This window comes from Bos javanicus, chromosome 5 (genome assembly GCF_032452875.1).
Source record: "Bos javanicus breed banteng chromosome 5, ARS-OSU_banteng_1.0, whole genome shotgun sequence".
NCBI lineage: Eukaryota > Metazoa > Chordata > Mammalia > Artiodactyla > Bovidae > Bos > Bos javanicus.
In genome coordinates this window covers 76,009,077-76,036,320 of record NC_083872.1, presented here as the reverse complement: position 1 = coordinate 76,036,320, position 27,244 = coordinate 76,009,077, and the positions used below count along the sequence as shown (strand labels likewise).

Genomic DNA, 27,244 nt, shown 5'->3' with positions numbered 1-27,244 from the left:
AAGTTGCGGGCTCCGGGTTTGAACCTGCCAACTCCTCCAGCTGGCAGTGGCAAGCGCCAGGGCGGCGGCGAGGGCGAGTGAGTGCGGCGGGGTGGGGCTGCGGTATGCGCCCGGGCCGCTCGGGATTGGGCCGCCGGCCAAACCACCTGCGACCCTGGGGAGGGTCCCGGTGGCGAGAGCGGGGCGGGGGTGCCCCGGGAACCCTGGACCCAACTCGGGCAGAGGACACCAGGCTGGGCCGGACGCGGGCATTTAGGAGGCGGGAGACCCCAGGTTGCTGAGAGACTGCAGGAAGGTTTGCAAGGCGAGAGACGCGGGTGAGGGCGGCTGCGGGCCTCCAGCGGACAGTTTTCCATGTGCCCACTCCCCTACGCTCCCAGGAAGGGGTCTCTAAGCCCAAGATGCATTCTCCTCCCATCTTGGACATCTTTTCGCTACTCCAGGAGGATCCTGAGGGAGAGTATAATAGCTTCTAGGGCCGGACACGCTCTCAGCCAGCTCCGCTATCCCCAGCCCTCTCGCTCCACCCACTTCTGCGCGGGCGGGGGCCGCAGGGAGCGGCGGAAGCAGGCTTTCCCTAGGGAATCTGCAAACCAAACCCACTGCACACCTCAACCCTGCCGGGTTGCCATAAACACGACACCCCTGGGGAAGTGCAGTGGGGAAAAGCTCCTCCTTCCAGGCCGCAGCCCACTGCACGAACAGTCCTCACGCCGATCTCTTTCCTGGTTCCCACCCGCGCCAGGTGACACGGAGAGCTGACACCATGGTTCATCAGGTGCTCTACCGGGCGCTGGTCTCCACCAAGTGGCTGGCGGAGTCCGTCCGGGCTGGTAAGGTGGGCCCTGGCCTTCGGGTGCTGGATGCGTCCTGGTACTCGCCGGGCACCCGCGAGGCCCGCAAGGAATACCTGGAGCGCCATGTGCCCGGCGCCTCCTTTTTTGACATAGAGGAGTGTCGGGACAAGGCCTCGCCTTACGAGGTGATGCTGCCCAGCGAGGCGGGCTTCGCCGACTACGTGGGCAGCCTGGGCATCAGCAACGACACGCATGTGGTGGTGTACGATGGTGACGACCTGGGCAGCTTCTATGCGCCACGGGTCTGGTGGATGTTCCGTGTGTTTGGCCACCGCACCGTGTCCGTGCTCAATGGTGGCTTCCGGAACTGGCTGAAGGAGGGCCACCCGGTGACATCTGAGCCCTCACGCCCAGAGCCAGCCATCTTCAAAGCCACGCTGAACCGCTCCCTGCTCAAGACCTACGAGCAGGTGCTGGAGAACCTCGAATCAAAGAGGTTTCAGCTGGTGGATTCACGGGCCCAGGGGCGGTACCTGGGCACACAGCCGGAGCCAGATGCAGTAGGTAGGTGTCCCCGTGGGGGGATGGTCCCTGGGGAGCAATGCTTATGGAGAGATGGGGAGTAGGATGTCTGGGACCCTCTCCAGGTTTTGCCCTCAGCAGCCCCCAGGAGGGCCTCAGTCTTTCCATCTGTAAAATGAAAGGGGAGAGCCCAACCTAAAGGTTTTTCCAGCTATGATGCAGGGGAACATACACATGCTTTCCCGTAGCCACATACTTAAGGTACAACCGAGCATCTGTGTGGAGTGGCATCAGTAGGTAACTGACAACATATCCACGCACATCCATGCCCACTCACTAGCTCCCCAACATGCTCAATAGCTTCCATGAGCCACACAAGCATCACTGTACAGAAGTCTCCTCAGGACCCCTCAAGTTCTTCAGAAGTTCTTAGCAACATGAACAGTGCTATTCCCCAGCACCCCCTCCCTCCTGCAGCTCTCCTAGACCCCCTGACTTTCCTTAGGTTGCTTGCTCAGCTCAGTGGCAGAGTCCAGATTTGAACCCAGTGCTGCCTAGTTTCAAACCAGGGTGCACCACCATCCTGCTCCACCCTCACCTCCTGGGGCCAGCAGGGAGCCCCTTTGCTAGGCATCTCCAAGTATATGGCTCATGAGTCCCCTTCTGCAGACAAAGAGGGAGGGTTCTACACTGGTGGAAGTTGGGGTGGGGAGAATCTCAGAACTGCATTCTAGAACCTCCTAACAGGACCACAGAGGTCTTGCCATCACCTCTCCTGGACACCTCTGGTGGCTCGGACCTCACTGCTCTCAGGATACGGGATGGCCCCGGGGGGGCTGCAGCACTGTCCTCAGGAAACCTCTGTGGAATCCACCTCCTGTGCAACATTTGGACTAACTTGTTGAAAAGTCTCTTCCTTTCTGTGCCTCTGTGGAGAGCATTGTGAAAGCCATTCCAACACTCTTAGAACTGGAGGGTATGAAAGGTCACCTCTCCAGTCAGAGGGGAGGCTGTGGTACACAGAGGAAGGGGTGGGTCAAGGCCACTTGGGTAGTTGGAAGCAGAACTAGGAAGGCACAGGACTCTGCCCTCCCCGCCATGGCTTTCTCCAGGACTGCGTTTTTCCTGACTGGCTTGCTCTATGAAGGTCTGAAGTTGAAGATTCAAGTTGGTTTAGCTCCTGGCACCAGCTCCTGCAGCTCCCTCCTGGCCTTGGTTCAAGTCACCTTCCACTCCTTGGCACTTGAGATGCCACTGCAGGGAGGAGAGGTGAAATTGTTTCTCTAGCTATCCCCCAGCTTGCCCTGAAGCAAACAGAATAAATGAGCAGAGGTCGTAGAGATGCCAGATTCGGCCTCTGTTCTCCCATTTTAGAAATGAGGAAATTAAGTCTCAGAGAGGGGGGAAAAGCCAGCTGCTGCAGGTAGGACCTCCTGCAAGCCCCTGATTCTAAAGTCCCTGGCTCCTCTCTTGTAGCCAGCTTCTCCCCTCCAGTTCCCATCTGGAGACCAGGGAGCACAGGCCCCAGTTTGAATCCTGATCCTCCTTTATACTGGGACCTCAATCAGTTCATTGCTCAGCCTCTCTGAGTTCCCTTATAAAATGAAAAGAGTAATGCCAGCCCTACCCCCCTGGCTATGTATTTATTAAACACAGCAATGGCTAGAAAGCTACTTTGAGAAGGATGAAGAACAGTACAAAGCCTGGAGCTGTCTGTAAAGCCTAAGAGGGTTTGCTGGCCTCCTATACAAGACATTAGGCACAGGAGGCTCTGCTGAGCTCATGGGATCAGGAAGGCACCCCGTGGGCTCAGCCACCCAGATATAATACCCAGGGGAGTATGGGTGGCAGGCCCTGGGTGTCCCTGGAAGGAATGATCCCCAAGAGGAGCTGGAAGCAGGGCCTTAGAAACCCCATAGCCACTTTCTGCCCATTTCAGGCAAGCAACCTCCCACCTGGCCTCAGTTATGTGCTCCCAGTGCCTTTGGTCCTGTTTGTAAGAGGAGAAAAGTGAGTCAGACAGACCTGAGTTTACATCCTTGTGTGGGACCTAGGTGTGGCCTCAGGCCTCTCCCTTCACCTCTGAACCCTCATATTGAACACCATCGCTCACCTTATAGGAGGAGCCTTAGGGAAAGGTGGGAGGTGGGAGTTGATCCAGCTCAGTATCTTTATAAACCTTATTCTCTTTTCCTCCCGTCTGCTTGGAAGTGGGGTCCATGAGGGTCAAGAGGGAGAATATTGACCCCTTAATGCTTACTGTTATTTCCAGGACCCTTTATATACATTCTCCCCTGGGCAACTACAGCAGCCAAGCAGGGGAGGCAGATGGGGGTTCCAAGTGGTCCCACTTTGCAGGTAGGGAGAGGAAGCAGAAACTTCTGCAGTGAGACACTGAGGCCAAAACTCGATCCCAGTCACAGGATCAAAGTGGGGTTATTTCCCAAGGCCACTGCTGTGTCAACAAGCATGGGGTGGTCACAGCTCCCAAGCATTGCTTCATATTGCTTCATGGGGTCATGTGATTTCTGCCTGTGTGTCTTCCCAGGGCTGCAGACTGGGGTAGGAAGGGGTAGGAGGTGCCAAGTTGACTCCCAGCAGGCAGGGCTGGGGGCTGCCTGCACTGGGTTCCTTGGTATCTTTAGGAGGAAAGCAAGAAAGAGCTACTCAGGTTTTCTTGGCCTTGAAAGCCCACACCTATCAGTGACCTGTGGGATGCTAACTTGCCAACTCGACCACCATCTTCTTGGCCAAAGTTGGAAAACCAAATCCCAGACCTCTGAACTGGTCATCACGAGAGGTCATCTCAGCCTGCCTCGGCCGCTCTTTTAGGAAGGCTCAGGGTAGTCAGAGTACACAGGCTTTGAGGTCGGACACACCTGAGTGCACATCACACCTGTGCTGTGTGTCATGGGGCAAGTTACCTCACCTCTCTGAGCCTGGGCCCCCCATTAGTGCCAGGAGACCCATCTGTATGGTAATGTGTGGACAGAGGAAAAGTTCTTCAGGTAAGCCATCGGGGTGCCTAATGCCAGAGGTTTGGCATGGTGGCTGGGGAGAGGACAGCCACAAGCCTGCAGCTGATGCTGGGCCTGGAGGAACAGCAGGAGTCCTTGCCCCTGGGTGCAAGGTGCCTTTTCCCTAGTTGGCTGGTCTCCCAGGTTCTCCGGCCAAGTTCATCCCAGCCCTCCCCCTACGCAGGCGGCCAGTTTCTGCTCATTTAAATTCCTCGGACAGGCCCTGAGCACTGGCTGGCCAAAAGGGAGGGCCTCCAACTCCTGAGGCTTGCCCAGGGTGGGGGGTCAGAGTCTACAGAACACCCCCTCCACCCCTACTACCACCACTTTTTCACTCAGAAGAGGTGCCTTTTCTGTAATTAGAAAAAAACAATAAAGCTGTTTCATCAGGGATGGGTGGAAAGAAACAAAACAGCGTTCAGGACTCAATAAATGCTGGTGTTTTTTAATGCACTTCATCCAGCCCACTGCCTGGGTACTGAACCTTTTTTCTTTTGTGTCTGCATGGGATTTCAGTTCCCTGACCAGGGCCCCAGCAATTAAAGCCCAGAATCCTAACCACTAGGCTACCAGGGAGCTCTCTGAGACATTTTAAGTTGGTTTCTCGGACAAGAACACCCTTGAAGCCAACAGACCAATTGTTCCTCATCGGTAGGGTCAGTTCACATCAGATCTCAGAACAAAATTTCCACAAAAGGATGAAATCACAACAGGAATAAAGTGTTAGTCGCTCAGTCGTGACTCTTTGCAACCCCATTTACTGTAGCCCTCCAGGCTCCTCTGTCCTTGGAATTTCCCAGGCAAGAATACTCAACCCATAAATCACTATAATAAGTCAGGACCTCTATAGTCAATCAAAGGAACTCTTGACTGGGCCAACGAATTTCAAATTCTCTTTGGCCTTGAGGTGAGGAGAACGGGACACTGTTGGCATGATTGCCCACCTCCTGGGTGCCCAGGTTGTTAAGGGCTTTTATCTGCTGAAGCTGACTTCCCCACAAGCCTGTGAGATAGGTGTGGTTATCTCCCCATTTCCCAGGTGGAAAACTGAGGCTCAGACATACAGGGCACAGCTGCCTTCACACTGCCCCAGGATGCGCCCTGGTTACCCTGATCAGATCTCTCTCTCACACTGCTGCCCACCTGGTCCTGCCCCACAGTCTGGGTTAAGCAGGGACTGTGGGACACAAGGAGGCCCCACTCCCAGTGGGCACTCCAGTCTGCCATGGTGTGGGGCACTTGAGGAAGAGGAGTGACCAGGGCCATGCTGGAGGCTGGACCTTGGCCTTGGCCTTGGCCTTGCACATGGCACCAGCTCAGCCATGGCCCGGTTCCATTTGCCCCACATGATGGCTATTCTGAAGCCCAGACTTGGCCGAGGGGCCTAACTAGGTGTAGAGAAGTTTCTGGAATAGACCCTGGAGCTAGCCTAAAACCCCATTCTGCTTCTGTCAAAGCCTCTCAGGGTTGCTAGGAAGGTCCTCCAGGAACCACAGGGCCCTCACTCTCACGTGCCCCCCAGGGTAGGTGGGGAAGTGATGGAGAAGCCGCAGCACCTGAGGGTGGTGGGCCGATTGAGGTAGTCGGTGCTTTACCCTTTACAGCAGTCCTTCCCACATTACCCATGGGGACACTGAGGCTCACAGAGGTGGGGCCTCTCCTCTGCTTAAGGTCACCCCTGGGTAAGTGGCAGAGCTGGGATTTGAACTTCCGTCTAATAACGGATCACAGGCTCTTTACACATTGTGGGCTTAACAAGAAAACCAGGGGACTCGGCACAATCCTGGCTCTGCCTTTACCTTGCTGTGTTGCCTCAGGCTAGTCTTTTCACTTTGTCAAGCCTCAGTGTACTCATCTGTAAAATAGAGCGACGTTATATTTAGTGAATCCTGGTTATGTATTTAACCTCTATTTTCCTTGCTAGACTGTAATCTCCCTGAGAGCATGGTCTGTGTCTCCCCTTCACCCAGTGTTCTTAGCAATTAGTACTCCCCATAGCATTTGCATTCCTCGTCCCATTTACTCTTCTCCACAGCCCTATAATATAGGAATGTAACACTGAGCCCATTTGACATGAGAAAACTGAGGCTCAGAGAGGTGAAGCAATTTGCCTAAGGTAAAGGTTAGTAGATGGTAGAGCCTGTCCTCTCAAGCAGGTAGAACATATCAGGTAGATTTGATGGGGGGTGGGGGTGGTGGTCGTGAGCATTGGATGTAGCCAGGGCTGGAATAAACTGAACTCTGAGAAAGGCAAGGACGTTATTGTTTGTTTGCAAAGCTCTCTGTCCTCATAACCATGGTTGATTCTGACCTCCAGGTCCACTCGCCCCACCCCCTGTGCTGCTCCTAACCCTGTCCTGTCCTCTGCCTTTGCCCAGGACTGGACTCGGGCCACATCCGAGGCTCGGTCAACATGCCTTTCATGAACTTCCTAACGGAGGATGGCTTTGAAAAGAGCCCAGAAGAGCTCCGTGCCATGTTCGAGGCCAAGAAGGTGGACCTCACAAAGCCCCTCATCGCCACATGCCGGAAGGGTGTCACTGCCTGCCACATTGCCCTGGCTGCTTACCTCTGTGGCAAGCCCGATGTGGCCATCTACGATGGCTCCTGGTTTGAGTGGTTCCACCGGGCCCCCCCGGAGACCCGGGTGTCCCAGGGGAAGGGTGGGAAGGCCTGAGTGGTGGCCTCTTCTCCCCTTGCCCACTACTCCTGCTGGTAGAGTGATCCAGCGTGGCCTGCAGCTAATCTTTGCCTCCTCAGCCAAGGAAATGGACAAGTTTTTAGAATTAATATGTAGAGTGCTCCTTTCCCCAACAACACTGGAATAAACTTGGCCTTTTCAAGTATCTGTGTCTGCCTCTTTCTCCTTGGTTCCATCCTTGCCCTGTACTTCCTTCTCTTTCAAATTCCTTAGAACCTACCAAGGAAGGAAACTTCACAGCAGCCCCCACACTGGGGATACCACTTTATTATTTAGTTTTGGCAAAAGAAGTTGCCTGTTGATGCCTGTCAGATGGAGCACACCAGGCCCTTACCTGGAAAGGGCATCAGTAAGCCAGAAAGAGGGTGAGACCCAGGCTTTCTGGGGCCACCCCTTCGTGCTGTGGGTCCAGCCCTCTGGGAGGAGAGGGTAGAAGAGAAGACAACTGGTCCTCCACTTGAAATGAGTGTTCAGAGAGGTGTCCCACAGGTCCTGGGGCCTTTCAGAAATGGTGATGATCAGATGATGCTCAATGAACCCAATGTTCACTGCAGCATGCTTTACAATAAGCAAGACATTGAAGTAACCTAAATGTCCATCAATAGATGAATGGATACAAAAGATGTGGTACATATTATATATCCAATGGAATATTACTCAGCCATAAAAAAGAATGAAATAATGCCATTTGTAGCAACATGGAGGGCCTAGAGATTATCATACTAAGTGAGGTAAGTCAGAGAAAGATAAACATCGCATGATATCACTTACATGTGGAATCTGAAAAGATAATACAAGTGAACTTGCTTATAAAACAAAAACAGACTCACAGTCTTTGAAAACAAATTTATGGTTACCAAAGGGGAAAGGTTGGGGGTGAGGGAGGGAGGAACAAATTAGGAGTTTGGAATTAACATATACTGACTTCTTAATATAAAATAGGTAATTAACAAGGACTTGTAAGCACAGGGAACTCTACTCAATATTCTTTAATAACCTATATGGGAAAGGAATCGGAAAAAAGAATAAATATATGTATAACTGAATCACTTTGCAGTACACCTGAAACTAACACCACATGATAAATTATATCGTATTATAAAGAAAAATTTTAAAAAAGTAGGTGGGCCAAAGGAAGGTGGTCTCTACCTTGGGTGTCTTTCCTGGCTCAGAATAAGACCTTTAGAGGCGTGATTGAGGGGAGGGACCAGAGAAACAGATTCAGTCCCTGGGAGAAGGTCTCAGAACTCTGGCAGCGGGAAATAAGAAAGCTGCAAGAGAAGGAAGTAACCTTGGGGTTTAAGGGGAAGAGAGTAGATCCTTGCAGTTCCACCCCTGCTCTCATTTTGCTCTGATCCCTCATCCCTTTGAAACCAGCTCAGACAGCTCCAGGTACATCTTTCCTTTCCCTCCCACTCCCCTTAACCTAATTTATGCTCAAAATCACACCTGGGCCTTTAATAGTCTAGTCTCTTCTGTTAAACTCCTACGCATACGTCAAGACCCAGCTCAAATGGCCCTTCTGTGAGCCCCACCTCTTTTTCCCTAGATAAAACTAATTACCCTCTCTTCTTAACAAATTTGTAATCCCAAGAATGTCTTTCATACTCTATGGCATCTGAGCCCTCTGTGCCTAGCATGCAACCAAACCCAGGGTGAATACTTGGGACATTTTGAGTGAATGAGAGAGTGAGCAATGTCTGAAAGCCCCTGCTGCCCTCTCTGTACTGGCTCTCCTTGGCCTCTGTTCCCCAGGGTGGGCTTATCAGCCCTCTGAGGTAACAGAGCCCTGTGTATAGTGATCACCATGGCAACTCCAATGGACGGGGGTGGGCTGCTCCTCAGCAACTATCCACTGGTCTCCAGCAGCAGTTGTGCAGCACAGATCTGCACTCCTGGGCCTCGGCACACACCAGGGCAGTTCACATGTTTTCTGACGTTATGAGAGAGAGTGGACAGGTGAGGCAGGGACCCTGAAGTGGGCCAGGAGTCTGCCAGGACACGGGGCTTCATCTTCTTTCTCTCTATGCAGAGCTGCTTGTGAGTGGAGCTCCCAGACTGCAAGGGATCTACTTTCCCTCCCTCCTTGACCAACGTCTCTTGGGATCTTTCTCTCCAGGTCAGAAACTGGCAGTGAGCCTATACTTCTGTTAAAACCAGTCCAGGCCACTCTGGACTGGGGGTGTCACTGGAGCTGATGGGGAGTTCCAGTGGGCATATCAGGGGCAGGGGGTAGCTGGAGATGGGAAACAGGGACAGGAGCAGAAAGAGAACTCAGAGGAGACAGAAGTGGGGCTTGGTTTCAGCACCACCTGCGAGAGGTCCTATTTCTTTTCTGAGCCTCAGTTTCTCCAATTGTGAAAGAGGGTGAGTTAACACTTTCTTCAAACACCTCACTGAGTCCTCGTGAAAAGAGGCTAGTCACCTAGATGGAGGAATGCTTAACACATGAGATGCATTTGTCATCTCCTGCTGTATGACAAATCACCCCCAAACTGAGTGACTTAAGACAACATTTATTACCTCATAGTTTCTGTGGGTCAGGAATACAGATTAGCTTCAGTGGGCCATCTGTCTCAGGATCTCTCACAGACGGTGATCAAAGTATCGGCCAGGGCTTCTGTCTCATCTCAAAGGACAGTTAGTGAAGGACCTCTTTCTGTGACCATGCCCAAGGTAAGACTCATCATGTCAGATTGTTGAACTGAGAGTCACAGGTCTTCTTGAGCTGGTGGCCACAGGCCCTCAGTTCTTTGCCATGGGGGCCTCTCCAGAAGGCAGCTCATAACACAGAAGCTGCTTCCATCAGCACAAGAAGAGCCAGGAAGAGTCAGAGAGATTGTGAACAAGACAGAAGTCACAGTCCACCTCAGCCCACCGTCTAGCTTCTGATGACAAGCATCCTTTCCAGGACTTCTCTGGTGGTTCAGTGGTTAAGAATTTGCCTTGCAGCACAGGGGACATAACCTCAATCCCTGGTTGGGGAACTAAGATACCACATGCCTTAGAGCAACTAAGCCTGCGAGCCACAATTAGAGTCCGTTTGCTACAACGCAAGATTTCGCATGATGCCATGAGACCCGACACAGCCAAAAAAGAAATAATTTTTTTTTTTAAAGGAAGCAAGTCACTAGGTCCAGCCCAGACTCAAGAGTTGAGGGGAAACACAGTGTATGAATACCAGGGGGCTAAGGATTGTTAAAGAGTCATACCAGAAGCTGCACAATCACCAAACAATTAAGTCAAAATTAATAGGGTGTTTTGTTTGGGGTGATTTTTCAAGAGAATACAATTCATCTGGTTCTTAACCTCTCTGAGTTTATTGGCAGAGACCAATTCGCTGGGTGACCTGACAAATCACACCCTCTGAGTCTCAGTTTATTTATCAGTAAAATAAAGGGATTGGATTAACTAATCTCAAAGACCCTTTCCAGCTCTGACTTAATGCTTCTATGTTTTCCTTATTAAAAGATAACCACTTAGATACCATTTATCCTAAATCATTTTATCCTATTCATATTACAAATTTCACAAAAGTCCTTTAAAAACACATGCAAAAGAATAAGAGAATATGAATAAAGAAAAAAATTCACTTAGAAGAAAGGAATATAAACCTGAAAGCTGCAGAGGCTTTTAAGATGCCAGTGCTGGCCCTCAAATTTGACCCAAAGGCCTGTTCTTTGGAAGAAAGACAGAGATTATCCCAGAGTCGATTCCTGCTCTTGGCTCTCCTCCATGTTGGCCAAGCTGGTTCCTCTCTTTAAATGACCAGTTAGTGAAAATAGACAAAATCCTATTTGCAGAAGGCAAGTAGTATCCAGGATGGAGGGCTTGGAGCAATGCACCTCCCAGCTAGGGGCCTGCTGGGGGCCCCTAGAGAGGGTTGGGTGGTACAGATGGGGGAGGAAATAGAAGAAAAAGATTGCAAAGGAGGAAGAGGAACCCCAGGTTCCTTGAGAAAGAGGCACTGGAGATGGGGTGATCCAGCCTGCCAGGGTCCAGGAAGCAGGTCCAGTGCCAGGGGTGATGGGTGGATGGAGCAGGGGGCTCCTTGGTGCCAGAGAGCCATGGAGGCAGCACAGAGAGCCCTCCGGTCAGGGGCTGGGCAGACGGCCACAGGCCTCCCTGTTCAGCCCTCCATTCATCTTTGTTTACAGAGTCTTGTCATTTGAGATGACCCTGTGTGTTTCTTTGTCTGCAGGACTAAGCTTGGAATTACCTGTTCCACAGCAAGAGCCGATGGAGCTGGGCCACCGACCAGGTAGGATGGGCAAGCAGGGACATGCTGAATGCACATGCAGGGCCTCTGGAGGGACCCCCTGAGGACAGCAAGGACCAACCTCTCCCCCTCTTAGTCTTGCTTTGGCCTCTAGACCTGCTGTGTGGCCCCGACTTCCTTGAGGCTTCTATCTGAAGACAGAAGGAAGAGGAAGGGCACAGAGGATTGCTGATCCCCTCCCATCTGCCTGGTCTTGGGGATTATGACCCCACCTTAGTGTCCCCTCTTGTAACCAAACACAAGTTCATGTGCCCATGGCACAGTGAGGCCATATAAACTAAAACATCAGAGTTTGGAGCAGAAAAAAGTTCCTTACAGGGCCAAGCAAGGAAAATGGGTGGCTCACGCTCAAAACCCCTGAACTCCTCAATGGTTTTCAGGCAGAAGATTTTATAGGCTTTGGGGTGAAGGCTGTAAGGTGTGTGACTTCTTTCTGATTGGGTAGTAGTGAGGTAACAGAGTGGTGCTCTAGGAATCTTGTGTTCCATTCTGAAGTTTTCATCCTCCACCAGGGTGGAGACCTTATTTCCTGCAGAAAAACTCAAAGATATCCCTTGAGGAGGAACTAGGATCCTGCTTTAATCACTACATTATTGTTCCTTTTTTTTTTTTTTCCTGGCTCCACCACACAACTTGTGGGGGTCTTAGTTCCCCGACCAGAAATCGAACCTGCACCCTCGGCAATGAGAGTGTGGAGTCCTAACCACTGGAGTGCCAGGGAATTATTTGCAATATATTTTTTTTTTTATTCATTTATTTGGCTGGGCTTCCCAGGTGACTCTGTGCATAAAGAATCCATCTGCAATGCAGGAGACGCAAGAGATGTGAGTTCAATCCCTGGCTCTGGAAGGTCCCCTGGAGGAGGGCATGGCAATCCACTCCAGTATTCTTGCCTGGAGAATCCCATGGACAAAGGAGCCTGGTGGGCTACTGTCCATAGGGTCAGACATGACTGAAGTGACTGAGCACACACACACACATTGGCTTTCTGAGCTAGGGGCAGGAGATATGTTCCCAGCCATTGCAGCTCTCCTAACCCTAAAGGGCACGTGGAGGGTGAGCAGGCAGTTAAGATAAACTGTGTTAGAGGAGGCAGGCAGTAGCACAGCCTGGGAGAAACAGGAGTATGGATCCTGGAGACTTGCCCTCTTCCTTCTCACTATTCTCCTCCCTACCATCATTACCCCCATGGAGCTGAAGTCAGAGTATCCTGTTCTTGCCCTTTTGTTGTCTTCACAAAAGAGGAGAAACCTGTTCCCCCAGACCAAACTGCCTTCCCTCCCTCCTGTCTTGTGGTTTTGGCCAACAAACAGGCAGCCAAGAAAAGGGCGCCTCTGGGGACAAGGCTTCCAGGATGGGGACAGTGAACCTTCTCAAGAAAATGCAGGCAGACAGCAGTAAGAGCACTCAGCACCGGCCTGATCAACCATGGCCCTGCCTTGTGCTTGTGGGGAGATGGAAGCCCAGCTCAGGGCAGGGCTCCTCCTGAGCCCACAGGGCTGTGTTTCTTTCAGGAGTACTAGAGGATTCATCCAAAACATTGTGGAGGGACAGCTACCACCTGAGACTGAAGATTATGGGGGTGGCTGTATGTGGGGAGGGGGCAGAGACAGACCTGCCTTCTGTATTTTGCCCAGGATGAAGGTGTTTATTATATACCACGTGTAAAATGCTATATAAAATGTGTTGTAAGTCACTGTTCAGGGGGTTGTAAGGTGAACTGTTACTTAGTTACTGGTCATTAAGAAAGAAAATATTGCTGGTTAGACCAGAGCGCATTGATCGTCAGATGCAGCCGGATGTCAAGGATGCTAACGTGAGAAGAAAGGACATTTCAGAATTGATGAGCTGCAGGGTGACCTGGGTCTGACTCCCCTGCAGCCATCTACTCATTCACTCCCTCACCGATGGGAGCCACCAGCAATCTCTGATGCACAGGGTTCTGGTGGGTGCTGAGGGGAGGCCCAGGACCGACTCACCTGTGGACCCACTACCATGACTCCCCTCCCCGATCAGGGAGAGAAAATAACAGGGTTTGAATCTTACAAGGATGGTCAGAGGGGAAAACCCAGAGAGATGCATGGAGCGTGCTGGGAACAGAGTTGTGGAGTTAAAAAGGAGGCACTGGCTCCACCAGCTTGGGGTGGGTGTCAGTGTCCTGGTGGGGCTGAGTTGGGAAGAACCTGGAGGATTTTGACTCAGGAGAAAGGAGGAGCTGGACTTCCAGGTAGCAGAACCAGTCTGAGCAAAGGCTGGGAGGCTGGACATCATGAGGTGTGGTGGGGAAGGAGTGGCAGTTTGGCTGGAGCCAGGGATCAGGGAAGAGAATGAGCAGAACTGCGGGCTTGGGGCAGGAAATTCCCGGGAACTGGAAGTCAGGGCAGGAGTGGGGATGGGGACAGGGAAGGGGAGAGATGGGGTGTGAGAGCCCGGAAGTGGCTGGGATGACACTATTCCATGAGCTGGAGAACAGGGGAGAGAAGTGGGGTTGGGAAGCAGCTCTAACTGGGGACAAAAGCTGACCAACCCAGCTCTAGTACTTTCTAGCTGTGTGATTTGGCCAAGCCGAAAGACACCCTCTGCCAGCTTTCACAGTTGCTCACTGGATTGTTGGGGGTCGGGGGTAGTGGATGGAAGAGGTTCAAGGTGCAGTAAGGAACTAACCAAATGGAGTCAGTTCACTAAGCACAGAGAGGTCACCTCCTTTTCTGAAGGTCACACAGCTAGCCTCAAGGCTGGTCAGGCTGGGGCTGCAACCCCTGTGGTCAAAAACAGTGAGGGCTGCCTTGTCCAGTGGGACACTTTTCAGGCTACTACCCACTCTCTTGGTCTCTCTCCTGATTTCTCACCCATACTTCTGTCTCCCGGGACTTCTTTCCGTCCTACCCGCGCCCCCCCACAACACCCCATACCATCTTTTTTTTCTACTCTGGGTTGTCTGTCTATTCCCCCTCCCCATTCCCATCATCGTTTTCCTACCCTCCACTTTCTGCATCTGTCTGTCTCCTCTCCTTCCTTTCCTGTCTCTTCCCTTTTCAGGTACAACCACTCTGACCAGGGCCCATCCGAACAACAACAAGGAAGGCCAGCAGGACACGGACCCCTGGAGAGCTGCCCATAGCTCTTTGGATACCTCCAAGCTCAAGTACCAGGCCCCGGTCTCCGTGAAGCCATCCCTGTACCGAGGAGACAGCCCCCGAAGCAGCTCCCTGGGGCGGGCCTCCCTGGAGGAGATCCCGCCTCCACCCCCTTCAGCTGTCAGCCGGGGATCCCTCTGGAGGGACTCAGACCCGGAATCCCTGAAGAAAGGGAGCTTCAGACCCTCCTCGAGGGAGAGCAGGGCTTCCTTACGAGAAGGGGCTCAGCCGTGCCAGGCGCCGAAGGAAGACCCCAACGCTGGGGCCCAGGGCCAGAGCGGCAGCAGCATTCCCAACAACATTCGTCACAAGTTTGGGAGCAACGTGGTGGACCAGCTGGTCTCCGAAGAGCAGGTGTCAGAACGGGGCACAGGAAGCTAAGGGTGGCAGGAGGGTCAAGCATGGAGATGGGCAATGAGGACCCCTAAGGAAGTTGCTCTTGAGTACAGAGTCCCTGTAATAATATCATCAGAGAGTAGTGTTTACTGCACACTTGCTATGGGCCAGGCACTGTGCACTGTTTAGTATTCACATCTAACCGTTCAATTTTCCCAGTGAGGGAGGTACTATAATAATCCTCATTTTACAGATTAGAAGCCCAAGCTTTAGCAGGCTTAAGTAAATTAACCCAAATTAAACGGGATCCAAACTGTCTGGCAGATTCTGAAGCCCTGGTCTGTAATGATTTTGCACTTACAAGATTTATGTTAGAATTAGATGCTTTTAACTTAAGTCTCCTCAAGGGGACAGGATTGACTGGGAATCAGAAGATTTAAGTTTGAATCCTGGTTCTGCCCCTGAATCCTGGGAGACTTTGTATAGCTACTTTTCCTCTCTGAACCCAGTCTCTACATCTGTCAAGTGAGGCTGACTAGATCAGGCTGGCAAATAACAGAGCCTGAATTCACGGCAGACATCACCAATCGATGCTGGCCCTTTCCCCCCACTTGATACATCATTGCAGGAACTCAGTGCTGATCAATTGAAAGTTGAGAGAAAGCTCACCTGCCTACCTGCCACTTCTAGTCAAACAGAGATATTTTGAGGCATTTTGAAACATATTTTCAAAGTCACCTTCTCAACCCTCATAACGGACACATTGTACAGCAGGCCAGGCACTAGTCATTGTTTCTTTTTTTTGCTATTGTTCAGTAGCTAAGTCATGTCCAACTCTTTTAGACCCCATGGACTGCAGCACACCAGGCTCCACTGTCCTTCACCATCTTTTTTAACAGATGATAAATCTGGAGCTCAGAGAGGTGAAGTGATCTGCCTGGGGTCACACAGAACAAGTAGAAGAGCTAGGGTCAGAAAGGCTGTGGGTGGGTCCCTTTCTACTTTATCATCTTAAGGTGGGAGACCCTTGCTCCTGTTAGTCTGGGAGGTCAAAATCCTAAACCCCCCACTCCACTTGGAGGATCTTGCCCCCATCTTGAGGTTGGCAGTATGGTCTCTATCTCTCTCTGCCCTTCTTAGCCTAGGGAACGTGCCATTTCTCTCTTTGGCCATCGTTGTCTTGGGCTTAAACCAAGAGATCTGTGTTTTGTTTTGTTTTGAATCCAGCTGTGACCCAGATCACAAGTGTCATCAGGCCAGCAAATATCAGAACTGGAAGTTACTTCAAAGACCACCCAGTTCTGCCCCCACCCTCATTTTAAGAGTAGGGGAACTGAGGCCCAGAAGGGAGCAAAAACTTGCCCAAATTAGCAGCTGGTATATGGCAGAGTTGGGACCCAAACCCAGTTCCTGGCTTTTAGGCCTGGGCTCAACCACTCCTACCACTGTAGGAGGCTTCCTTCTCTAGCTGTATGCTGGATTGAGTCCCTGCCCTGAGGTCCAGTTTCCTTCTTTATAAATAGTGGAAATAATACCACCTTATAAAGATGTCCCCTGCTGCTGTTCCATAGGGCTTCCCTGGTAGCTCACACGATAAAGAATCCTCCTGCAATGCAGGAGACCTGGGTTCGATTCCTGGGTCAGAAAGATCCCTTGGAGAAGGGAATGGCAACCCACTCCAGTATTCTTGCCTGGAAAATCCCATGAACAGTGGAGCCTGGTGGGCTATAGTCCACGGGATCGCAAAGAGTTGGACAAGACTGAGCAACTGACACATTCACACGTTCAGGGTAGGGAGAAGTTTTCATGATCATTTTCTTCCTTGATGCCTGAGGCCCATGTGAAAGCTGAGGTGGTATGGGAGGGTGAGGGCGTTCAGCTACGCCAGCTCCCAGGACTGTGGTTGGTTGAAGGCTGCAGGCTTAGGGTGGAGAGGAGTGGTGAGGGCAGGCTCCAAGGGAGGAGAAATTCGAGGGGAGATGTGGGATTCACTTTGCCTCCCTACCTTTTGTCTTCTCTCTCCCTCCTTCCCTTCCTACTTAGGCTCGAAAGGCCATCGGGGAAGCCTTGGAGGGCCAGAAGAGGACAAGCTCATGGCCCAGCAGGATCCAGAGCCCCACGGAAATTACCTCCATCTTTTCAGACTACTATGATCTGGGCTACAACATGCGGTCAAACTTGTTTCAAGGTCAGGCCGAAAGACAAGGGTATGGGCTAGGAAAACCCACAGCCTTCAAGTTATTGGGCCAGGAAGGACCTGGATCCCCAGAGGAATCTAAGACCCCAGGATACACCCCCAGGGACTCTCATTTCACAGCCACCAAGGGCCCTCTGTATGCCAGGCTTTGTGCCAAGTGCTGGGAATGTCCAGTCCCCTGGCAAGTCTATCCTCACAGAGCAGATGGTCCCTCCCAGTTGGCAGTCAGCCCTACCTCCCCCCTGTACCTCTGGTGTCCTAATCTGCCAAGAGGAGGCCAGTGCATCTCTGGTCTGGCCTACTTTGATTACAGGGACAGTATCAGCCTTCCTGGGTTCAAAGTTCAGCTTAGCCAATGGGTATGGCCTCAGGCAGGATCCTTAACTCTCTGAGCCTCAGCCAACTTTCTTGGTGGTTGTTGTTCAGTTGCTAAGTCATGTTCAACTCTTTGCGACCCCATGGACTGCAGCATGCCAAACTCCTCTGTCCTCCACTGTCTCTCAGAGTTTGCTCAAATTCATATCCATTGCATCAGTGATGCTATCTACTCATCTCATCCTCTGCCTCCCCCTTCTCCTTTTGCCTTCAATCTTTCCCAGAATCACAGTCTTTTCCAATGAATCGGTTCTTTCCGTTAGGTGGCCAAAGTATTGGAGATTCAGCTTCACCAATAATCTTGCCAATGACTATCCAGGGTTGATTTCCTTTAGGACTGACTGATTTGATCATCTTGCAGTTCAAGAGACTCTTTAAGAGTCTTCTCCAGCACCACAATTTGAAAGCATCAATTCTTCATCACTCAGCCTTTTTTACGGTCCTTCTTTATGTACTTTCTTGGTACAATGGGGCTTATAACATAACAGGATTTTATGAGGAACCAGCTTACTATCTGACAGGCCAGTATTTTTCTTTCCCAGATCCCAGCAGGGGCACCTCCGGGGCAAAGTGTGGGTTGGAGGCCAAGACATCTGCAGCAAGTCCTGTGGGCCTCTGAGGTCCTATTTGTCAGAGGAGTACCCCTAGATCCGTCTCACAGGCTGATGGGAAACAATTTCCCCAGGGCTTCTTGGTCATACAAGGTGGATCTGAAACTCAAATCCAGGTTTTTCTTCCACCTGCAAAGCCCCAGAGTCTTTTCCCAGTACTTGGTCACCTCCCAAAATATGACCCTGTTCCCAGGGGTCTAACTGATTGCTCGGATGGGGGTCCTCAGTGAGCAAGGAGCAGCGTCTCTCTGTCCCCACATTCCAGTTTGGCCTCATTGCAAAATATCAAGTCTTTCTGGCCCCCTTCTTTCCTCCCTCCTTCCTCTATGCCTTCTCAGTGTCCTCAGGGCCTGGCAACCCCCTACCTGGCTCAGATCCTCATCACCCAAGGAACCAGACAACCACTGGAAAACGTTCTGAGTTTTCCTTTGAGCCTGAAGAAAGGGTAGTGCTTGGGGAGAGAAGAGAGAATACAGCCTCAGATTGTCCCTTTCTGAGTCTTGGGAGTCGGCCTTCCATTACAATTATCGCTCAATAATTTTATGTATGGTGATGTCTGAAGTGAAGTGAAGTCACGCAGTCGTATCTGACTCTTTGCGACCCCATGGACTGTAGCCTACCAGGCTCCTCTGTCCATGGGATTTTCCAAGCAAGAATACTGGAGTGGGTTGCTATTTCCTTCTCCAGGAGATCTTCCCGACCCAGGGATCAAACCCAGGTCTCCCGCATTGCAGGCAGATGCTTTACAGTCTGAGCCACCAGGGAAGTCTCTCTACATACCTTTAAAAGAATGATATGAAAAGCATCTGTGTATACTTTACCCAGGGCTTCCCTGGTGGTCACACGGAAAGGAATCTGCCTGCAATGCAGGAGAACCCTGGGTTGGGAAGAGCCCTTGGAGAAGGGAATGAATGACAACCTACTACAGTATTTTTGTCTGGAAAGTTCCATGAACAGAGGAGCCTGGCCAACTTCAGTCCATGGGACCACAAAGAGTCGGACATGACTGAGCGACTAACATGCACATGCACACTTCAGCCAGTCTGAGAAACACAATTGCGCCGAGGGAGCAAACAAACCCATGGAGCCAGTGCAAACTAGCTTGCATCAGCTTCTAAAAGGTGATGGTTAGATTTTACCAAATTGTTGGTATCATAAGCTATCTTACAATTGGCCATAGTCCTACAATTGACCTTTGAACACAGAAGAGTCAGGGTGTCAACCACTGCTCCACCAGTACCCCCAGCACACAGTCAACAATCCAAGTACTACTATCTCTGCCCCCAAAACAAAGGAATTGATAAATGACTCACCCAAGGGAGGATGCTGAGATAGTTGAAACAGAATCAGGACTCAAATCCTAGTTCTTTTGTTTCCATGTATGGTGACCCATAACCAAACACAAACTTCCCCTACACCTAGTTAATTTTCAAAGATCTATAGAAGGAAAATGCAGGTACTATATTTATTGAAAAAAAAAATACACATATAGGTGGACCTGTGTATTTCAAACCCATACTGTTCAAGGGTCAACTCCAGAAACTGGCAAGGGCTTACAAATTAGGGCGTTGCTTTCTGCACCCAGCAGCATGCCTCACCCATCCATCCCCCTCCATCCGCCCAGGTTGGTCTTGGCATTTGCTGCTCCAGGCTGAGGAGGCGCCTGTGGCTGGACAGGAGTGGGAGGGAAGAAGCAGGCTAGGTGGGGAAGGCCGCAGGAGGGTCTTTTCTCTTAGTGAGATGAGGAGCCAAGGGAGGGTCTTAAGCAGAGAATGGCATTGACTTAGATTAAAGGATCATTCCAGTTGCTGTGTTGAGAACACAGGGAGCTGGGATAGAAACAGGGAGACCAGCGAGGAGGTGCCTGCAAAAATCCAAGTGGGGTAAATGATGGGGGCTTGGTCTAGAGAGCAGGGCTGCTGCATTTTATGACTCTGATAGGTACCATTGTGCAAGAATGGGTTTCCCAGGTGGCTCAAGTGGTAAAGAACCTGCCTACCAACACAGGAGATTTAGGAGATGCCGGTTTGATATCTGGGGTGGGAAGATCCCCTGGAGGAGGAAATGGCAACCCACTCCAGTATTCTTGCCTGGGAAATCCCATAGACAGAGCAGCCTGATGGGCTTCAGTCCATGGGATCACAAAGAGTCGGACACGACTGAGCACGCACACACATCGTGCAATATGGCGGCACAGGGAGGTAGTGGTGAAGGTGATCTGATGCAGGAGGAGCCTGGCGATTTGTGTAAGGCAGGGCAAACACAATATACTAACCAATGGATTTGGGTGCATGAGAGGGAATAAAGGTTGATGTCATGGTTTTTGACCTGAACAACTTAAAGGATGAGATTGTTATTTACTGAGATAGAGAAGGGTCCACGAGGAGTGGCTTGAAGAAATCCTATGCCATGCTGAGTCATAAAGATAATCTTTTATATAGTTTTGGTTTTCACACCTAAGTCTTTAATCCATGTGGAGTTGATTTCTGTTTTCAGTGTGAAGCAAGGATTCATTGTTAATTTCTCCTTGGTGTGAAAATCCTATTTTCTCAGTACCTTTTACTGAATTATCTCATCTTTGGCCCCCAGTGACCTGCAGTGGTACAACTGGTCTCCATCAAGTTTCCTTATGTGCATGGATCAGTTTCCAGGCTCTCTATTCTGTCCACTGGTCAAATATTACACTTTTAATTATCAGGGTATTATAAGTGGCCTGATATCTGGTTGGGCTGTCTTCACTCCCCACTCCTTCACCACCACCAGCAGGAATAGCTAATGTCATAGCTTATTCTAGGCTCTTTGCTCTTCATATAAATTCTAAATCAGCTTGTCAATATCCATGAAAAATCCTGTTGGCATTTTGATTGAAAGTATTGATACATTGAATCTACAGCTCAATTTAGGGGCAGTTGTCAGTTTTCTGACAATGAATTTTCCAATCCATGAGTATGGTCTACAATCCCATTAATTTAAATCTACCTTCAAAATGTGTCAGTAACACTTAAAAAATTTTTTTTCTACAAAGATTACACAACTTTTTGTTAGACTTGCTTTGAAAAATCTTTTATTTATCTACTTTTTGCTGCTTATTGCAAATAGTATCTTTTTAAAAATGTGATTTTTTTTCTAACTTTGCTGCTTATATACACAGAAGCAATTTTAATTTTTGTACATTAATCTTATATCCAGAGGGCTTACTCAATTCACCTATTCCAATAATTTGTTTGTAGATTCTTTGGGGCTTCTTATTTTTAATAATAACAATGGCTCTATTTATGTGTAGCATGTAACATGAGCCAGGCACTGCTCTAAGTACTTTATATACATTTTAATTTTCATAAGAACCTTAGGCAGTATTGCTATAATCTGCCCCTGCCACCTTTTTAAGACAGAAAAAATGACTTGCTTAAGGCCACTTGCTTAAATAACTTGCTTAAGGCCACACATCTAGGAACAGTCAGAGTTGGGGTTAAACTCTGGCAGCCTGGGACCAGAGTTCACATTATTACCCATGAGGCTCTATTCCATCTTTGTACCATCTGTCCCAGCTGGTTTATCTGGGACAATGGTGCAAATAAGCAGGTATCCCTCTCTGCTTCTTGAGTCTACCATTTTACTATTAAATCCAATATTTTAAAAGGAATTTGAAGGTACCTTTTATCAGATTGAGGGCTCCATTTATTCCTAGTTAGCTAGCACTTTAATTTTTTAAAAAGTCGTGCATGAGTGCTGAGTTGTATTAACTATTTCTACAGCTGTTTTTGTTTAGTTTTTTTGACTGTACTGCTCAGCTTGCATGGATGAGTTCCCCACCCAGACCCTCGGCAGGGTGGAGTCCTAACCACTGAACCACCAGGGAAGCCCCATAAAGTTTTTCTATTTTTGGCTGCATCTCACAACATCTTAGTTCCCCGACCAGGGTTGGAACCCATGACCCCCACAGTGGGAGCACAGAGTCTTCACCTCTGGACCACCAGGGAAGTCATACAGCTGTTACTTAGATGATCATATGATTTTTTCCTTTGATCTGTTGATGTGGTAAATTATAGTAACTGATTTTTAAATATTAAACCAAACTTGTATTAAATACATTTAAATTAGTATAGATGCATTATCAGGCTTCCTGGGTGGCTCAGGGGTAAAGAATCCACCTGCCAACACAGGAGTCGAGGGTTCAATCCCTGGGTTAGGAAGATCCCTTGGAGAAGGGCATGGCTACCCACTCCTTGCCTGGGAAATCCCAAGGACAGAGGAGGCTGGCGGGCTATAGTCCACATGGATCACAAAAGAGTTAGACATAGCGATAAAACAACAGATGCATTATTTTTTTTTTAATTGTAAAGGCTGTCATGTAGAAGAGTGTATAAAGTCTTTGTGTAGAATATAAAGAATAATAATAACTAGTTGTGTGCCGCCTCCTGGGTCAGTGGGTGGCTTTACAGGGCCCTTGGAAGCCTCTCCTGTATTTCTCCCAGCTGCCTCATCTCACTTTTGTTTGACCCATTTTTTTGATGTTTTTGGCTCATGGCTGTGAAAGTGCTGAGTCCTAATCACTTGACCGGCAGGAAGTCCCTGTTTGACTCTTGTTAACAATCCCTTTGCTTTTCTCTATAGTGTCAGACCTCTTGGGCAGGAGACATTTGAGTACAGACCAGAAGGAGTGGGGCTCAGCCTGTGGATTGCAGGGGAAGAGCAGTCAGGCACAGGGGCCATGCTAAGGACATAGACTCTTCCTGGCCCTTTTACTGGGAACCACTGTAGGATTTTGTACTAAGGAGTGACTTCTGTTTCCAAGGATCCATCTGGCTGTAGTGTTACAGGACAGAACCCAGAAGGGCAGGACTAGAAGCAGAAGAATCAGTGAGGAGGACCAGATTAGAGGCAGGATTGAAAATGGCTCCAGGCTGGTCCTCTCTCCACTAGCTCACATCTGGTTCACGGAAACACATGCATGTACATCCTTGCACTTGAGTTATTATGCCTGGTGCATTCTTATCTGGGGCCAATGCCTCTTGTTCCAAGCCTTAGTGCACCCCAAACTTTCAGGCAATGTGTCAAGCTCCCCAAGTGACCCCAGGAGTTATTTCACAGCTCAGTCTGTTATCTGATCTCTACTAGCCTTAGGGCTTCAGTCCAAGTCTCTGACTTAACATTGTGTTCTGTAAACATTTAAATCGATAAATACTAAACACCATAAAAATCACTTTTTTAAAAAGTGGATTTCTTTCTCAATAGCATCATCATTAGAGAACACGACCTGTAATGATGCAGTCCTTTCAAATGAGGAGCTTTATAATCTGGCAGATGGTCAATTTTTATAGATAATCAATATATATTTGAAAATAGTTTGAATTCAGGATTCTGTATCTATTAATTACTAAAAGATGTACCTTCAAGTCTTCCCCTATGATAGCAGCCTTGTCGATTGCTCTTTGTAGTTCTGTCAGATTTGCTTTACCAATTTCGTGATTATTCCAGGGCAGCTAGTTTAGAATTATTATGTCACCGGAATGAACTGCAGTTACTTTTATCTCTTACAGTGCTTTTGCTTTACAGTCTATTTTATCCAATATTAATGTCATGTGACTAGATTGCTTTGTGATTTTGTGATTATTAATCCTTTTCTGTATTTCCATGTTTATTTTCTCTTTGTGTCCTTTTGCTTTAAATGTGCTTTAAATAATATATATCTTAAAACATCTATAGCCTGATCATCTGTTTTTTAAACAGCTGGTCTACTCCATTTATATTTATTTTAATTACTGATAGATTTGGATTTATTTTTATGGTCTTATTTTGTACTTTCTGTTTGACCTAATTTTTCTATGCTGCTTTTTTTCTCTTTCCCTTGTTTTGGATTTGAGTGAGCTTTCTTTTTTTCGCCCAATCTAATTTTTGTCCTTATTCTTCCTATTCTCTCAGTGCTTATCCTTGAGTTTTCTTCTTTCTGGCCGAACTGTGTGGCTTGCAGGATCTTAGTTCCCTTACCGTGGAAGCTCAGTCCTAACCATTGGACCTCCAGTGAATTTCCTATCTTTGACATTTTTACATGCATAGTTAGCAAATTCTAAAGTTAATCAAGGTATTTCAGCTTTTCTGAACAATATAAAGGTGTTAGAATGCTTCACCTTTATTCTTGCCACCCCTCCAATATCAGCTAATGTGTGATTATTTTACAGGTTTTTTACTCTACATAAGCAAAGTAGTTTAAGCTGTGGATTTTGCAGCCACAGGGTCCGCGTTTGAGTCCTCCATCTTTCACTTCCCAGCTGCATGACTTTAAACAAGTGACTTAACCTTTCTGTGCTTCAGTGACTTCAACAGCAAAATGGGGGTAATAACCACACTTCTTAGCGTTGTTGGGAAAATTCAGTGAGGAAGTTCTGTAAAGCTTTGAATGAAACTGTCTGTGCTTAGCACCTGCTAAATCTTCAAAAATACTTAACTGTCACAGTCATTCTTTTGCTCCACATATTCAACATTGGTACTGTTGTTATAATTGATGTGTATTTAGATTTATTCAAGATTTCCAATATCTTTGCCTACCATCCCTTCTTTTACCTCAGATTTTTTCCTTCTGGGATTATTTTTTCTTTCTGAATTATGTTGTTTAGAAGATTTTTGGGGTGAGATTCTGTCGTTGGTATTTTTTTTTTTTTTGCTAAGCTGTGTGGCCTATGGGATCTCAGTTCCCCAAGTAGGGATCAAACCTGTGTCCCCTGAATTGGGAGCACAGAGTCTTAACCACTGGACTGGCCAGGAAATCCCTGTTGTTGGTAAATTTTAAGCTCAGAAAGATTTTTATTTTATCCTATTCTTGGAAGAGTTATTGTAAACAGTTCGAAATTGTTGATTTCTTTTTGTCAGCACTTTGATGATGCTAATTTATTTCCTCCTCACTTGGATGGTTATTTAAACTCATTATTATTCTCATAATCTGTCTTTTCTCTGTGGCTATTTCTAAGATTTCTTTGTCTCTGGTATTCTAAATTTTACTTGATTGTACCTAGGTAAGGAATTCTTTTTGCTTAAACTGACTGGGGAATTGTGATTCTTGAATCTAAGGATTCATGTATTTCATAAATTCTGAAAAAATTCCAGCCACTATCTTTCCAAATATTGTCTCTCCCTGTTTTCTCCACTCTCTCCTTTAGAACTACAATTAGACATATGTTAGGCCTTCTCATTTACTCTTTATTTAACAGTTTTTTTATTTTCCACATCTTTATTTCCCCCCCTCTATGCTGCATTCTACTTAATTTCTTTAGATATTATCTACTAGATTACCATTTTTTCTCATCTGTATCTAATTAGCTCTTTTACCTGTCCATTGAATTTGTTTTTAAAAGTTATGATGTCAATTTTCAAACTTAAAGAAAAGTAGAGAAGAGTTTAATAAGCAGATATTGCACTTACCATCCAGCTTCACTAATTATCAATACACAACTAATCTTGTTTCATCATTTTCCTCACCCACCCATTCATTCCCACCCCAGATAATTCTGAAGCAAATCCCAAGCCTCTTACCATCCATCATCACCTTTCTTTTTATTTTATTTTCCATCCATTGTGTGTGCATGCTCAGTCTCTTCAGTTGTGTCTGACTCTTTGCGACCCTAGGAACTGTAGCCCACCAGGCTTCTCTGTCCAGTTGGATTCTTCAGGCAAGAATACTGGAGTGGGTTGCCATGCCCTCCTTCAGGGGATCTTCCTGACCTAGGGATTGAACCCATTACCTTTCAACTATTATATTTTATTTCTGAAATTCCATTTGCTTCTTTTACTAACCTGTCTGTTCTTTATGGGTAGTTTTTTATTCTTTGCTTATGTTTTTATTCTCTTTTTCACAACTTTACACACTGAATGACAATAATTTTATATTCTGTAACTGATCATTCAAATCTTTGTGTCTTTTGGAATTTGGTCCTCTGATGATTTTTCTGACTTTTGATCATGGTAACTATTTCCTTGTGTGTGTTTTAACTTAACACACAGACCTAAATGAAAATATAGGTACCAACTGCCACATGCCAGCTGCTCCAAGGAATGTAATCTTCCCAATTGTGAGAACATTTTGTTCTTTTGAACAGATCAAGAGATCAAAGCTCTGAGAGATTAAAATCTTATCTGAGGCCATAGTGTCCATAAATGATGGCCCTCGGGTTTGAGTCCAGGCCAGCCTTCCTCTGCCTAACCCTTCCTAACCTCTGCCCTTCCACAACCCATGATCCACAGGGGAAACTGACACCCAAATATGAACCCTGCAGTACTTGACCTCTGTTGACTTGGGGCTTCTTTTCTTCATGGGCTTCCATAGGGGCCCCACAGGAGACGAAAAGCCTCATGAAGGCTTCCTACACCCCCGAGGTGATTGAGAAATCGGTGAGGGACTTAGAGCACTGGCATGGCAGGAAGACGGATGATCTGGGTAGGTGGGAAGCTGGGGTTGGGGGAGGAGGGAACTCCCTGGGTAGGGTGTGTTGGCCGAAGGTCCTGAAAGAAAACACAACAGCAGCTAGAGCCCTGGGGTGGGCCCGGAAGACATATGGGTTGCCACTGGTACCTGCACACTCCAGAGGTCCTCTTGGTGATTTGTGCTGGCTCCTTCTCTCCGCTCTGCAGGACGGTGGCACCAGAAAAATGCGATGAACATGAACTTGCAGAAAGCACTGGATGAGAAAGAAAAGAGCAAAAACAAGAACTCAAAGTAGATGCAACCCAGGAGAGGTGCCCTCTGCTCAGAGAAAGTGCTAATAAAGAAAGGCACACATCCGAACCTTTGTCTCTGCTTGGCTCCTCTCTTCAGGTTGCGGGAGAGGGCAATGTATAGTGCTGGAGAAACCTACTGAGAAAGGACAGAAGCCCTAACAGTCCAAACTACCGTTCCCTCCTCACCCAACCCCAGCCTTTCCTCCTGGGGACACACACACACACACGTTTCCCTCATAATTCCAGGAAAGGATGTGAGAGCAGAATGGAACTCTGCTCAAGCCCGGGGTGCCTCGCCCGGGGCGAAGGGCTCCTATAGGGGACCCCTGCTGGATCTTACTGCACGGCCTCCATAGCACAACCCCAATTATTTCCAAAAATCGGTTCCTTCCCCAAGATCCAATGGACTTCAGAGGAACTGGCCACGCCTCCTCCAATCCAGGGGTAATTTTGATTGGTCTTCAGAAATTCTAACCCTTCCTTCTACACACAAAGTGATTGGTTCAGAAAGGGGCATGTGATTCAACTTGGGCCAATGAGATGCAAGAAAAGGTGCGGGTGTG

The 27,244-nt window shown here is 48.4% G+C and overlaps 2 protein-coding genes across 3 annotated transcripts; both read left to right on the top strand.

Annotated features, from left to right (window-relative positions):
* Positions 1-9: 9 nt before the first annotated feature.
* Positions 10-7,182, top strand: TST (thiosulfate sulfurtransferase). The gene is made up of 2 exons (XM_061417389.1): positions 10-1,361; positions 6,715-7,182. Exons 1-2 carry the CDS (start codon positions 767-769, stop codon positions 7,011-7,013), a joined length of 894 nt encoding a protein of 297 aa, XP_061273373.1. The 5' UTR covers positions 10-766; the 3' UTR covers positions 7,014-7,182.
* A 1,673-nt stretch (positions 7,183-8,855) lies between these two features.
* CIMIP4 (ciliary microtubule inner protein 4) lies at positions 8,856-26,748 on the top strand. 2 transcript variants are annotated; one of them, XM_061417390.1, is made up of 7 exons: positions 8,856-8,996; positions 9,070-9,156; positions 11,239-11,298; positions 14,356-14,807; positions 16,833-16,977; positions 26,290-26,400; positions 26,595-26,748. In XM_061417390.1, exons 3-7 carry the CDS (start codon positions 11,277-11,279, stop codon positions 26,681-26,683), a joined length of 819 nt encoding a protein of 272 aa, XP_061273374.1. In that variant the 5' UTR covers positions 8,856-8,996; positions 9,070-9,156; positions 11,239-11,276; the 3' UTR covers positions 26,684-26,748. The 2 variants fall into 2 exon arrangements, with proteins under 2 accessions (XP_061273374.1, XP_061273375.1); XM_061417391.1 differs by lacking the exons at positions 8,856-8,996; positions 9,070-9,156 and adding an exon at positions 9,578-9,713.
* The last annotated feature ends 496 nt before the right edge of the window (positions 26,749-27,244 follow it).

What these genes read in the sequence shown, in the direction of transcription:
- CIMIP4 (XM_061417390.1), top strand. Translation starts at nt 11,277, where the DNA reads ATGGAGCTGGGCCACCGACCAG. An exon ending in AGCTGGTCTCCGAAGAGCAG is followed by an intron (nt 14,808 to 16,832) that starts GTGTCAGAACGG and finishes CTTCCTACTTAG; the next exon opens with GCTCGAAAGGCCATCGGGGA. An exon ending in GCGGTCAAACTTGTTTCAAG is followed by an intron (nt 16,978 to 26,289) that starts GTCAGGCCGAAA and finishes GGGCTTCCATAG; the next exon opens with GGGCCCCACAGGAGACGAAA.
- TST (XM_061417389.1), top strand. Translation starts at nt 767, where the DNA reads ATGGTTCATCAGGTGCTCTACCGGGCGCTGGTCTCCACCAAGTGGCTG. An exon ending in GCCGGAGCCAGATGCAGTAG is followed by an intron (nt 1,362 to 6,714) that starts GTAGGTGTCCCC and finishes GCCTTTGCCCAG; the next exon opens with GACTGGACTCGGGCCACATC.